The 13,750-nt window shown below is 43.7% G+C and overlaps 1 protein-coding gene across 2 annotated transcripts in view; it reads left to right on the top strand.

The window, feature by feature from the left end:
* Positions 1 to 13,750, top strand: part of TBX5 (T-box transcription factor 5) — a 54,080-nt gene that overhangs the window by 17,797 nt on the left and 22,533 nt on the right. For both annotated transcript variants that reach the window (XM_032171495.1, XM_032171494.1), the window contains exon 7: positions 4,687 to 4,778. In XM_032171495.1, the coding sequence (XP_032027386.1) occupies positions 4,687 to 4,778 (92 nt within the window). The remainder of the gene's footprint in view (positions 1 to 4,686; positions 4,779 to 13,750) is intronic.

Here is a 13,750-nt window from a genome sequence, read left to right on the forward strand (position 1 = left end):
CCCTTAATAGAGAGACATAATTAAGATTTTTGGTCCTCATGAGGGTTTTAAAAAATTTTTTTTCAAAAGCAAGAATTCACAACAATTATTCTCATTAATTTTTACAACCTCTGTCTCAGTTGGAGCTGGTATTTATGTTTGTTTTTCCCCCACTCCCAAATCTCTCCCGGATATCCGGTTTTATGTTGATTTTGAAGGGAGTACATTTGCATGGTGAATAGAAGTCAGTTTCAGTGAAGCCTTTTGGTGGAACTGGGAAATCCAGGTGTATCAGTTTGTGTGCCCATGATCTAACACACAGCATATTAGGAAGGGAATTTTATAAACACGGTTATAGTATGTGAGTGGACAGATATTTTGACCTGCAGACAATGTATGTTGTATGTTGACATTTCTCAAGCGTAATTCTTAGGTCATATAGGCATCTATAATCAGTTTCCAAAAGAAGTTACGTGTAAAGATCAACATACCTAAGTGAATATATAAGAAATTGTGCTTATCCTGTGCAATCATATTTTTGCAAGCTATGATGGTAAGTGCAAGATTAGGTAATAGCCAATCTGTTTGAGGTGCAAGGAATGGATTTGAGCAAAAGGGTTTTGCTGATAACATCAAATTGACCCTTTTCTTCTTTCCTTGCGGCAATTTTTTGTTCTGGGTTCCTTGGTGGAGCAAGAACATTATGGACTTGAGCACTAATTCTCATGCTCAGATCCTCACTAAATTCTGGTGTCACAGCCTCACCATCTTCGACATTTACTTCTGAGACTGCGGTGGGGCAGGCTGGGAGGTGGGAGGAAAATATGTCCTTCATCCACTTTTAAATGATCTATTTCTCCTTAACTTTTTGCAAGTCCATTAAAAGATTTATGGTCAACTGGGTGAAATTTCATTGTGATAAAGGCTGAGTGAGAAAGAAAAGCCCCATTAGGTGTTGGGTTTTTAGACTCTTAAAATACAAGTGAATACAGGAGTACACACCTTAAGATGACTTTCCAAAAGGATTTTATAGATTTTTCTACTCATTCGGAAGAGTCAAGAAAAAATCTGAGGCCAAGCGTGGTGGCTCCTGCCTGTAATCCCAGCACTTTGGGAGGCCGAGGTGGGTGGATCATTTGAGGCCAGGAGTTCAAGAGCAGCCTGGCCAACATGGTGAAACCCTGTCTGTACTAAAATACAAAAATTAGCCAGGTGTGGTGGTGGGCACCTGTAATCTCAGCTACTCGGGAGGCTGAGGCAGGAGAATCACTTGAACCTGGGAGGTGGAGTTTGCAGTGAGCCAAGATCGTGCCACTGCACCCCAGCCTGGGTGACAGAGTGAGAATCTGATTCAAAAAATAAAAAATAAATAAAAAATCTGAAAGCTACAGGAATAGACACAGTTAAACAAAAATGGGCTGGGTGTGGTGGCTCACACCTGTAATCCTAACAATTTGGGAGGCCAAGAGCTGGAGGATTGCTTGAGCCCTGGAGTTCAAGACCAGCCTGGGCAACATAGTGAGACTCTGTCTCTCCGAAAACCTAAAAAAAAAAAAAAAAAAAAAAAAAAAAAGGTTGGGGGAGGGAGAATGTGTACATACATACATACATACACACACACACGTACACATACACACACAGATACTTTAAAAATATTTTAAAATAGACTTTAGGGTAGGCATAGTGGCTCATGCCTATAATCTCAGCACTTTGGAAGGCCAAGGTGGGAGGATCACTCCAGCTTGGAGGTCAATGCTGTAGTGAGCTATGATCACTCCACTGCACTCCAGCCTAGGTAACAGAGTGAGACCTTGTCTCAAAATAAATAAATAAATAATTAAAAAAAATACTTGGCTCAGCTGGGCATGGTGGCTCGTGCCTGTAATCCCAGCAGTTTGGGAGGCTGAGGCAGGCAGATCACCTGAGATCAGGAGTTTGAGACCAGCCTGGCCAACATGTTGAAACCCCGTCTCTGCTAAAACTACAAAAATTACTTGGGCGTGGTGGCAGGCACATGTAATCCCAACTACTTGGGAGGCTGAGACACGAGAATTGCTTGAACCCAGGAGGTGGAGGTTGCAGTGAGCCGAGATCGTGCCAGTGCACTCCAGCCTGAATGACAGAGTGAGACTTCGTCTCAAACAACAACAACAACAAAAAACCTGGCTGGGCACAGTGGCTCAGCCTGTAATCTCTGTACTTTGGGAGGCCAAGGCAGGAGGATTGCTTGAACTCAGGAGTTCCAGACCAGCCTGGACAACATGGCAAAACCTCATCTCAACAGAAACTAAAAATAAAAATAAGAAAATTAGCCCAGCATGGTGGCGCATGCCTGTGGTCCCAGCTGCTCGGGATGCTGAGGCAGGAGGATTGCATGAGCCCCGGCATTTGAGGCTGCAATGAGCTATGTTCGCACTGCAGCACTCCAGCCTGGGTGGTAGATTGAGACCCCATATCCAAACAAAACAAAAAGGCTTCATTTTTTAGAGCAGTTTTAGGTTCACAGCAAAGTTGTGCAGAACATACCAAGATTTCCCCTATAGCTTCTCCCTACCACATGCACAGCCACCCCCACTACGGACATCCTGCACCAGAGTGGAACATTTGTTGCAGCTGATGAGCCTACATTGACACATCATCATCACCCAGAGTCCATAGTTCACCTTAGGGCCCACTCTTGGTGTTGTACATTCCATGGGTTTGGACAAATGCATAATGATGTGTACCCCCCTTTACAGCATCATAGGGAGTAGTTTCACAACCCCAAAAATCCTCTGGGCTCTGCCTATTCATCCCTCCCTCTTTCCAACCTGTGGCCATCACTGACCATTTAACTGACTCCATAGTTTTGCCTTTTCTAGAGTGTTGTATACTTGGAATCATATATCTTAAAATATTAATTGTATGTATATTTTTTATGGTGAATACACATAGGTGCACATACATATAATAATTTTATTTTCAATAATTTTGGGGTTAGAGGTAAACCCCATAGGTCATCTCTTCCAGAAGGCAGAACAGACAAGAATTCCTCTCTTCAAATGAAGAAGTTAGAGGGTACATTCATTTATCAAGCACAGTTTCTCAAATCTGTAACTATACTACTGTGAAAGACTTGAGATGATTTTTAGGGATACTTGAATATGATGAAATCACAGAGAAAGTTTTTTTTTTTTTGAGGTGGAATTTTGCTCTGTTGCCCAAGCTAGAGTACAGTGGTGTGATCTCGGCTCACTGCAATCTCTGCCTCCTGGGTTCAAGTGATTCACCTGCCTTAGCCTCTGGAGTAGCTGGGATTATAGGAGCCTGCCATCATGCCAGGCTATTTTTTTTAAATTTTGTATTTTTTGTAGAGATGGGGTTTCACCATGTTGGCCAGGCTGGTCTTGAACTTCTGATCTCAAGTTATCCACCCACCTTGGCTTCCCAAAGTGCTGGGATTACAGGCGTGAGCCACCATGCCTGGCTGAAAGTTGTTCTTTTTAAAATTATCTTTCTAGTCTTCTATTAGAGAGGGAGTCTCAGTTCAGTACTGGTTTGTGTTAACTAGTTCTCTAAAAGTGTCTAATTCCCACTTGCAACAAAGAGAAGGCAAGCTTTGGATATGAGTAAAGACAATTTCATATATTTGTTTTCTTCTTATTGAGTAGCAAGTGATTCTGGTTTGTCATACAAAGAAGTGATATCATATTTGTGTGAAATAAATGTAAATTAAAAGTGGTTTGATTTAAATGAAAATATTAAGCCAGTGTACAGGTGCTGTATAGATACGGCAATAATAGTGAAAGAAAACCCTGAATGACTGAAGTTTGAGTCATGCTGCTCTTGTGTCTATAACATGATTCTCTATGTTCTCTATGAAAATTCAGTTCACACGCAATTTTTAGGAAATACTTCTAGCAAACTCTATCCATATGGATGCATTCTGTCACCTGGGTCTGCTACTGTACATTCACACTAATATAATGTGTTGATGGATTAAATTAAAGTTCTGGGCCTGGAACCAAAACGTGCAAAAAGACCCTGTTCTGTAACTATGCCTTGTATGTTGCAACACAGATTTCTAAGAGAGAACCCTCTCTTCTTTGCTTAGGACATTAAAGAGGTTTGGTGCTGTTCAATAGCTATTATATAAGTTATCTTTATGTATATTGGTTTTTATTTCATTAGGCACCATTTTCCACCAGAACTAGGAAATGCTATCTGCAAAACTATGAAATGAACATGAAATGAGGCATAATAGAATTTTTGAATGCAATAATCAAGACATGTTTTCTGCAGAAAACAATCTCCAAATGGAGATTACCACGCTGCCTGATGTGCAACGATCATGTCAACATGCACAGCTTTCCAAAGGGGAGGGAGTACTGAGTATTGAGGCCTAGATGGTGTTTAAAACACAAAATGCAAGATTGGAAAAAAAAAAAAAAAAAAGAACCCGGCTGGAATGATGCAGAGTATGACTCCAATTAATGGGCAAACCAAATCCACGTGTTTTTCCCCTTTTAAAAGCAGTCCAATGGAGGACATTTTTCAAAGCCTCCACTTGAATGAAGTGGTGGGTCCCGTTGACGTGACTGGCTTAATTTGCTTCTTTTGGTTGCCAGAGGCTGTATTTCCATGACATTTATTATTAACTCATGTCCCAAGGTGGTCTTGCAGCAATCAAGTGAAAACCAGCTTGCTCTCTCTTCCTCTTTCCTTCAGATCACGCAATTAAAGATTGAGAATAATCCCTTTGCCAAAGGATTTCGGGGCAGTGATGACATGGAGCTGCACAGAATGTCAAGAATGCAAAGGTAGGAAAGTGGATTCCTCAACTTTCTCCTCCACACATATCCCTCAAATTACCCAGGTAAGCCAGCAGCAACCCAGCACCTCCCTCCACCAGCCTTCTTGCCCATAGAATACCAGGCACAGGGAAATGGGGAGAATGAGCCCCTCTGTCCCATTTTTTGACAACCCTCACATGTGGTTGGCGCCATTGGGCAACCTGGAAAATACATTTTCTAGTGGAGAGAAGGTACAAAGAGTCCGGCATTCTCCATTCTCCCAAGGAACAAAAGACACAGCTTTGTCTTATTTCTCTGCTGTCTCTCTCCTTGTAGAGAAACCCTTTCTCTTTTTCTTCCCATAAGTCACAGCCGATAAATGCATTTTTTTTTTTTTTTTTCTGGCAACAGCTCTTGGTAAATGAAAGAGAAGTTAATGACTTGATTTCCTGAGGGTGAAATACAGACAAACTTGACACCGTGTGGTGTCCAGGGCACTGGAGGATTGGAAGCTGGTGCTAAAAATTGCTCGGTATTTTTACATATCCTGTGGTCATAGTTGCTGATATGATGAATAGAACGGGCTGTAGCAAATGTACATAGTGGGAATTTGGTCTGATTTGAAAGGATCGTACAAGCATTGCCAATTTTGTGGAACATTCTCTCTACCTCTTGATGTGCTTCCAAAATAACTTACCATATGGCAAGCGAATTAGAAATACATCTTGATCCCTCTGACCAAGAAGGTTTGTGTGTGTTATGTATGTGTGTGTGTGTGTGTGTGTGTGTGTGTGTGTGTTTTCTTTTTTTCTGTTTGGTGAGTTTAGTGTTTCAAAATAAAATGAGATCCTTTTGGATGTTTTCCTTATCCTTTCTGGAAGATGTGAAAAGGGAGAGTCAGGCAGATAGACAGATATATTCATTCAAAGAAAGATAAAAGAGACCTAAGAATAGAAAGGGAGAAAGAGCTTAGATCTGTGGTTTTAATATTAAGTTTAGAAATACATGCAATGGAAAAATTGTTTTTAGATAGCGGGCTTATCAGGTTAAATTTTGCATGCTTTTTAAAAAATAATGGTAGCCCAGGTGGCATGTTCCTGTAGCCCCAGCTACTCAGAGGGCTGAGGCAGGAGGATCTCTTGAACCCAAGAATTGGAGGCTGCAGTGAGCTATGATCACACTACTGCACCGCAGTTGGGACAACATAGCAAGACCCTGTCTCCAAATATTAAAATAAAACAAGACAATGACCCTGTTTCCAAACATTAAAAAAATGAGGAGTGTGGTATATGTGTACACACGTTCCTGTTTTCATAAATTGGTTTCCTTCAAGATTGTGGACTCACAAGGTACTTTTTGTGTCTAAAATAGGCAAGTTCTGAGTTTGTTATTTAAAATTTGTTTCTAGTTTTAAGTATCTACATTTTGAAATTGATTGGGCCATAGAGTCAGTGGAAAAGATGACAACAAATATAATGTTTTAGCTGAGAGAGGTTCAATTATTCATGGCCCTGGGCTCAGAATGCCAATTTTCTGTTCATATCCCATTCTGATGGTGATTTGCCATTAAGGTGGCTTAGTCATTGCCACACAAAGTCACCTCTCAGTCCTACAGGCAAAATTCCTGCTGTGCAGGTGGGAGCTGAAGTGAAATCGCCTGTTCCAGCCTGCAATAAAAGGGTTTCATCATTTCTCACTTCTTACCTCCTGTTTACAAGGTCAAGAGCAGGGGGTGAATAATAGATTTAAGGTGTCTTGAATCATCCCTTCAAACTTTACCAGTTACCACGTCTTACTGATTATACCTTCCAGCATAACTCAGAATTCAGCCCCCTTCTGCCAGGGTGCTAATTCTAGCCTCCACCAGCCTCCTAACTGATTGAGACCTAAATTCAGTCCTGGTCTCCTCCAGGGACTTTCTTTAGGCAGCCACCAAAGAGATCTTTGTAAAACACAAATCAGTCAAGGTCTCTTTGCAGTGGAGAACATCTCCAAGCTCCCTGTTGCCCTCAGTATAAGGTTTGGACTCTTTTGCCTGCTTAGCCACGCCCTTCCCATCTGGCCTGGCCACCCCCCTAGGTTTGTCCTTCACCGGTGTCCCCCTAATATGTGTCAATCATGCTAAAGGAAAGGCTTCAAACCTGTGTTCTTTCCTTTATTTTTGGCCCTTCGAACACACATTTCATCTGTGTCAAACTCTTTTCCCTCCTTCTCACCAGGCCATCTCCCAACCATCACTGGGTCTCCTTGTAGCTTTTCCTTCCTTCAAGAAGCTTTCCCTGGCCACAGACTGTGTGGTCAGCCCATGTCTCCCCCAGGACCCCTCCTGGGAATCAGCCCCTCCAACTTTACCAGTTGCCCTCCAGGCTTTTCTGTGTCTGACCCAGGCCTGGAACTTTGGAAGCTGATTGGACAGATGACAGCCAGCTATGAAAGGAGAGACAGGTGGGCACGTGCAGGTGTGTGAGAGCTCAGATGTCAGTCATCAAGGGAGTCTTTCCTAAAGCTCTTTTTTTTTTTTTTTTTTTTTTGGAGACAGGGTCTCACTCTGTTGCTCAGGCTGGAGTGCAGTGGCGCGATCTCACTCACTGCAGCCCCGACATCCACAGGCTCAGATGATCCTCCCACCTCCCAAGTACCTGGGACTGCAGGCATGCGCTGCCAGGCCCGACTAAATTCGCATGTTTTTATTTTATTATTATTACTTTTTTGAGGCGGAGTCTCCCTCTGTCACCCAGGCTGTAGTGCAGTGGCGTGATCTCCGCTCACTACAACCTTGGCCTCCCAGGTTCAAGAGATTCTCCTCCCTCAGCCTCCTGAGTAGCTGGGATTACAGGCGTTTACCACCACGCCTGGCTAATTTTTGTGTTTTAGTAGAGACGGAGTTCACCATGTTGGCCAGGCTGGTCTCAAACTCCCGACCTCAGGCAATCCACCCACCTCGGCCTCCCAAAGTGCTGGGATTACAGGCGTGAGCCACCACGTCTAGCCTAAATTTGTATTTTTTGTAGAGACAGGGTTTCACCATGCTGCCCAGGCTGGCCTAGAACCCCTGGACTCAAGTGATCTTCCTACCTTAGGCTCCCAAAGTGCTAGGATTACAGACATTACCCACAGCCCCTGGCCAACTCTCCTAAAGTTCTAAACACATGTTCATTTGTTTGTTTACTTACTTATTGATTGATTGATTGATTGAGACAGGGCCTCACTCTGTTGCCCAGGCTGGAGGGCAGCACTGCGATCATGGCTCACTGCAGCCTCAACCTTCCAGGCTCAGGTGATCTTCTGGCTTCAGCCTCCCGAGGAGCTGGGTGTCCAGGCACACGCCACTGCATCCAGCTAATTTTTGTATTTTTGTAGAGGCAGGATCTCCCCAGGTTGCCCAGGCTGGTCACACAGCTGTTTATATATTTAGGCAGATGACTCCTCTTTGGCCTGAATTGGCTGTCCTAACCGTCTGTCAAGGTATTGCAGATTGCTTGAGGCCTGGACTAGGTGTCCTTAATGAGTAGGAACTTTGCAGATGGAATGGAGGAAAAGTGTGGCTAGTCATCGGTAGAAAGTCAGTAATTGACATGTTGAGTCAAACCTCTCAGCCTAAGAGCCATGTGTGTCTTTGTGGCCATGTTAGCAGTCGCCCTGGAAACCAGAGGGCTGAACTAACCACTGATAAGTTGGGGGAGTAGACGAGGTCATTGGCCAGGGTCTCCGGACATGTCCTTGGGGAAGGAGAAAGAGTGAAGAAGAGTGGTTCCCACAGAAGGCTTTGGAGTCAGACAAACCTGGGGTCAATTCTTGCTCTACATTTATCAGTATGTGCCCTGGGGTAAGTGATTTAACCTCACGGAACCTCAGTATTCTCATCTGCAGGAGGGGCATAGATAGCCTCTACTTTCTAGGGTTCTACTTTATAGCCTCTACTTTCTAGGGTTCCTGTAAAAATTATATGAGCAAATGCCTACAGAGTGCTTGATTCCTAGTCTATATGTTCAGTAAAATTTAACTAATTTGGGGGAAATCTCCCCAGTACTCCCAATTTTGCCCTTATTCAGAATTTATTTTGGGTCATTCTCCCAATCCCCAGGTTGCAGTCAGTAGTGACAAGTGGGGAATATGGCTCTCCAGAGTCAGCCTTGATAACAGCCAGGCAGGAACGGCAGGCTCACTGCTAATCTTGTAATCCTGTTTCTTGTCCCCTACACACCCGGTGACAGCTGGCTATGGGAGAAAAGCAGGAGGGATGAAATATCCTCTAATTCCAACAATTGGTAGAAGGGAGTGAGGTGGGTTTACAGAGAGTTAAGCGTTACCTTGCACTTATTCCACAGAAATAACTTTTGGATTTGCTTGGCAAATGTCTGGCTGTTCCGCCCTCTAGCTCTTGGCCTAACTCCCTGTGTTTGGAAAACGCAGATAATGTCTTCATTATTTTCCAAGATTTTTTAATGGTTTCTAGTTACAGGAGCAATCACTGCTTATTATAAAAATTTGGGAGCTATGGGAAAGCACAAAGCATAAAGTCATTGAAACATCCTGTCTCAAGCAGACCAATTAAAGGGTGTGCCAAGGTTATTTAGAAAGGTTAATCAATCTGTGACTTAAAAAAAAATCTAATCCTAAAAACTAATATTTCCCCAAATTGAAGTACCCTTAGATTGGTGACAAAGGAGATTTTTTTTTATACAAACCATTTATTTATTTATTTAGGACAGGGTCTTTCCCTGCCACCCAGGCTGGCATGCAGTGGCACAATCATAGCTCACTGCCGCCTTGAACTCCTGAGCTCCAGCAATCCTCCTGCCTTAGTGTCTGAAGTAGCTGGACTACAGGTGCATACCACCATGCCCAGCTAATTTTTTGTAGCGATGGAATCTCACTATGTTGCCCAGGTTGGTTTCAAACTCCTGGTCTCAAGCAATCCTCATGTCCTGGCCTTCTAAATCATGGGAATTACAGGTTTTATTTAGTTGGTGCACAGACCCATGGACACATCAGTCCTGTGATTTCATAGATATTATTGCTCAGAATGAGACTGAGTTATAAGAAAGGAAGAAAAGAAGGAAGCAAGGAAGGGAGGGGAGTTAAGGCTGATTAAAGAGGAAATATTAACTGAATAGCAGAATGGCTCATATGAAGATTTGGGGAACATTGTCAAGATAATATGCAAACCACAGAAATTTGAGAAACACACATAAAAGCTCAGCCACCTACAAAGAAAGGCTTGAGAGTGCCATTGCTGTTTGAAACCATCTAGGCCCTGGTTTTTTATAGAACAACTCCTTCTTTGGACTTTGCTTCAGTCTTCAAGATGTATTCAAACAAGTTCTGAACTTCCTGGGAGCCAAAGGGGCTGGAGCTGGGACTGAGGCAGAGCAGGTTTTATGGAGAGGGTAAAAGTAGGCCTCATAGAGAGAATGGGACTTGAACCTGTTGGGAAGAAGGGTTTTCTGGGTTGAAGCAAGGAAGAAGTGGGCAAGGGTCTAGAAGTCTAGGGGGCTGGAGCAGGGGTCAGATTCTGAAGATCTCTGAAAGCCAGCTGGAGTGGCTCTATGACAGGTATGAGGAGAGCTGCTCCTAGAAGCGTGGAATTGTAGAGATAGAAGGGATTCCAGGAAACAGCATCTGACCCACCCGCTCTCTTTCGCAGAACGGGAAACTGAGGCCCAGAGACTCATTTACTTATTCAGCTTTTGATCCATTGGTTTGTTTATGCAACTAAAACATTTGTTAAGTGTTTGCTGTATGCCAAGCACTAGGCATACAAGGATGAATGAACACACAGGGGACCAGGGTCCACGGATGGAAACAGGCTCAGGAGCTGGGGTCCAGGCTGCTGCACTGAGCAGCTCTGGGGCTTTTCTACTCCACCAAGTGTCTGTTTCCTCATCTGTGAAAAGGAAATCATTACAGAGCCTACCTCCAGGCCTGTTGCAAGGATGAAATGAGGTAATATGTGTGTACTGATTGTTATTGCTGCATAACAAATGACTCCCAAGCTTAAGCTGGGCTGGCTGGGACACCCTGGCTTCCAAACTATCCCATCTGTTCTCTGTGTGTGATGCTAAATCCAGGCCAGCCAAAGTGGCTCACCTGAGACAAGTTTCCCCAACAACACATTGGGAGTCTTCTAACAGAGGAAGGAAGTATATGCTTCCACAAACAGCTCCTAGACCATCAAAGTCCCCAAGTTCCCTACAGTTGCAATCTGCTAGCCCCCAGTAACGTCCCATAAATGCTGCTTGTGGTGAAAAGACATGTTGCCATTGTGTGCAAGGGGAAGCAGGAAGCACCAGGGAGGCACTTTTATTTTGTCTGTGATTGGTGGGTCATGCTATTTGGACTCAGCTGTGCAGTTCTTGCTGGCCATCAGATGGTGGCTGGGCTACCAGTATCGGAAGGCAGGTCAGGCAGGATGTCCAGCTTGGCACACTCCTGTGACCCACAGTTGATGCTGCTTTTGGATGGGACCTCAGCTGTTGTCCACTGAAAAATCAGAATGTGGCCTCTCTAGCATGGCAGACCCAGGGTATTCAGACTTTCTCATGGAAGTAGAAGCCACTTGGTCCTTGCTGACTGCACCTTGGAGGTCAGGTAGTGTCACTTCTGCTGCATTCTTTTGGTTGAATGTGACTCACTCAGGTGGGTTCAGATTCAGGGAGTTTGAGACCAGCCTGGACAACGTGGTGAAACCCCATCTCTACTAAAAATACAAAAAATTAGCTGGATGTGGTGGCACATGCCTGTAATCCCAGCTACTTGGGAGTCTGAGGTGGGAGGATTGCTTGAACCCTGGAGGTAAGGTTGCAGTGAGCCCAGATTGTGCCATTGCACTCCAGCCTGGGCAACAAGAGTGTAACTCTGTCTCGAAAAAAACAAAACAAAACAAACAAAACAAAACAAAACAAAACAGAAAACAGATTCAAGAAGGGAGGACAAGTTCTTGCCTCTACCTAGAAGGAGTGTCAAGGAACGCGTCGACGCGTTTTAAAACTGCCTCAGCAGGCACAGAAGCACACAGCACAGTGTCTGGCCCAGAGGGACGCTCGATTGCTGGTAGGTGTTAAGACACGGTCCATGTTCTGTTGAAGCCAGATGCCAGGTTGACTTGCCCAAGGTCACACAGTTAGTTTGGATGAAGGGGCCTGCCTGGCTGCAAGCTTGCTTTCTTCAGGATGGAGAGAACCCCCTTTCCACTAAACTGGGCTTCTGCTCATCTTCTTGTAACCATAAACCCCAGAATATGAACAAGCAATAGCAAAGTCCTTCATCTCAGTATTTCTTACCTCACCTCACACAGAATGACCATGAGCAATGACTGGTCTTTTCACCACAAGAAATATTTATGGAGCATTATCAGGGGGTTAGCAGATGATGGATTGGGAGACTTGATTGGCCTCAGAGTTCTTCATGGAAGAAATGAAGCTCCCTTTACTTCCTTGCTCTTTTAGTGTGCTGCAGACAGCATCAGGGAGTGTGGTCCCTGAACCTAAGGGGTACCTTGAGGCTCTGTTTTGGGTGGCTGGGATCTGAGACACCCAATCAGAAAGTGGATGGGAAAGTTTGGAGTCCAGGATGTCTCAGCCAGACTGAAGCCCACCCATTACTCGGCTCCAGTTTGGTTATTGAAAGGACTCTACACAGCCACATTGGGAACTGACCAACCTCACCCACCTCTGTGGGTGCTTATTTTCACCCTCTCTACCTTGTTTCTCTAGGATAGGGCTTCTGAAAATGGGTGCAAGGCTCCTTTTGAAAATCTAATTAAAGCAAGAGACCCTCTGAAAGACTCACAATATATGAATAGAGAAAAAAAATTCAGGCTAGGTGTGGTGGCTCATGTGTGTGATCTCAGCACTTTGGGAGGCTGAGACGGGAGGAGGATTGCTCGAGATCAGGACTTTGAGACCAGCCAGAGCAACATAAGAAGATCCTGTCTCTAATAAAAAAGAAAAAGAAAAAGATAAAAAAAAAAAAGATTAACTGCACGTGATAGCATGTGTCTGTTCCAGTTACTCTGGAGGCTGAGACAGGAGGATTGCTTGAACCCGGGAGTTTGAGGCTGCAGTGAGCTATAATTATGCCACTGCATTCCAGCCTGAGCAACAGAACAAGATGCTGTTTCAATTAAAAAAATTCAAACAATTTCAAGGGATGTATGAGGCCTGGGTCTCCTAAAAGGTTAAAATTCTTCTGTTTGAACCTTCCCTCTTCTATTCCTTTCTTCCTAATTTTAAATTAATTTTCAGCTCTTAACCTCAAATGATCATTTTTCAAACTGAAGGCTTAACACCCTTGTGTTCTCACACTTGTGGTTAAAGGTAATCTGAATGCCCAATTAATGAGAAGTGGTTTTCGAGACAACGTTAGACAACCTTCTGGAGATGGCATTAACTCCCCTCTTAGGGTTGTAATTTACCTAGCCACATGGCTTCCTCCAGGGAAGCAGTGCATTTATGTAAAACAAGAAAGGGGTTGTGTCTGGGGAGCTGAGACAGCCTAAGGGAAGCTGTAAAATTGAGATGTTTTTCTGAAAGGAAAACATCATGGATCATGGCTATTTGTCAAGGTATGGATGCTCAGAACCCACCCCCGCCACGTTCCCACTTTCCCACTCAGGTGCCCCCACCCCCAACCCATCCCCAGCATATCTGCTATTCAGGAACAGGGTTGGGAGCAAGTCACTCACCCCTCTGTGTTTTTCCTCATCTTTAATGAGGTATAATTGACAAAAAGTGTATATAGTTAGGTTATACAACTTAATAGTTTAATAAATGTAAATGTGAGATAATTACCATGATCAAGCTAATTAACATATTCAGCACCTCATATAGTTGCCATTTTATTTTCTTGTGTGTGTGTGTGTATATATATGTGTATATATATATATATAAAAATATTTAAGATGTACCCTCTTAGTTAATTTTAAGTACACAATACTGTGCTGTTAACTGTATTCACATTGCTGTACATTAGCTCTCCAGGAATTATGCCTCTTGCAT

Source organism: Hylobates moloch, unplaced genomic scaffold, assembly GCF_009828535.3.
Source record: "Hylobates moloch isolate HMO894 unplaced genomic scaffold, HMol_V3 SCAFFOLD_12, whole genome shotgun sequence".
NCBI lineage: Eukaryota > Metazoa > Chordata > Mammalia > Primates > Hylobatidae > Hylobates > Hylobates moloch.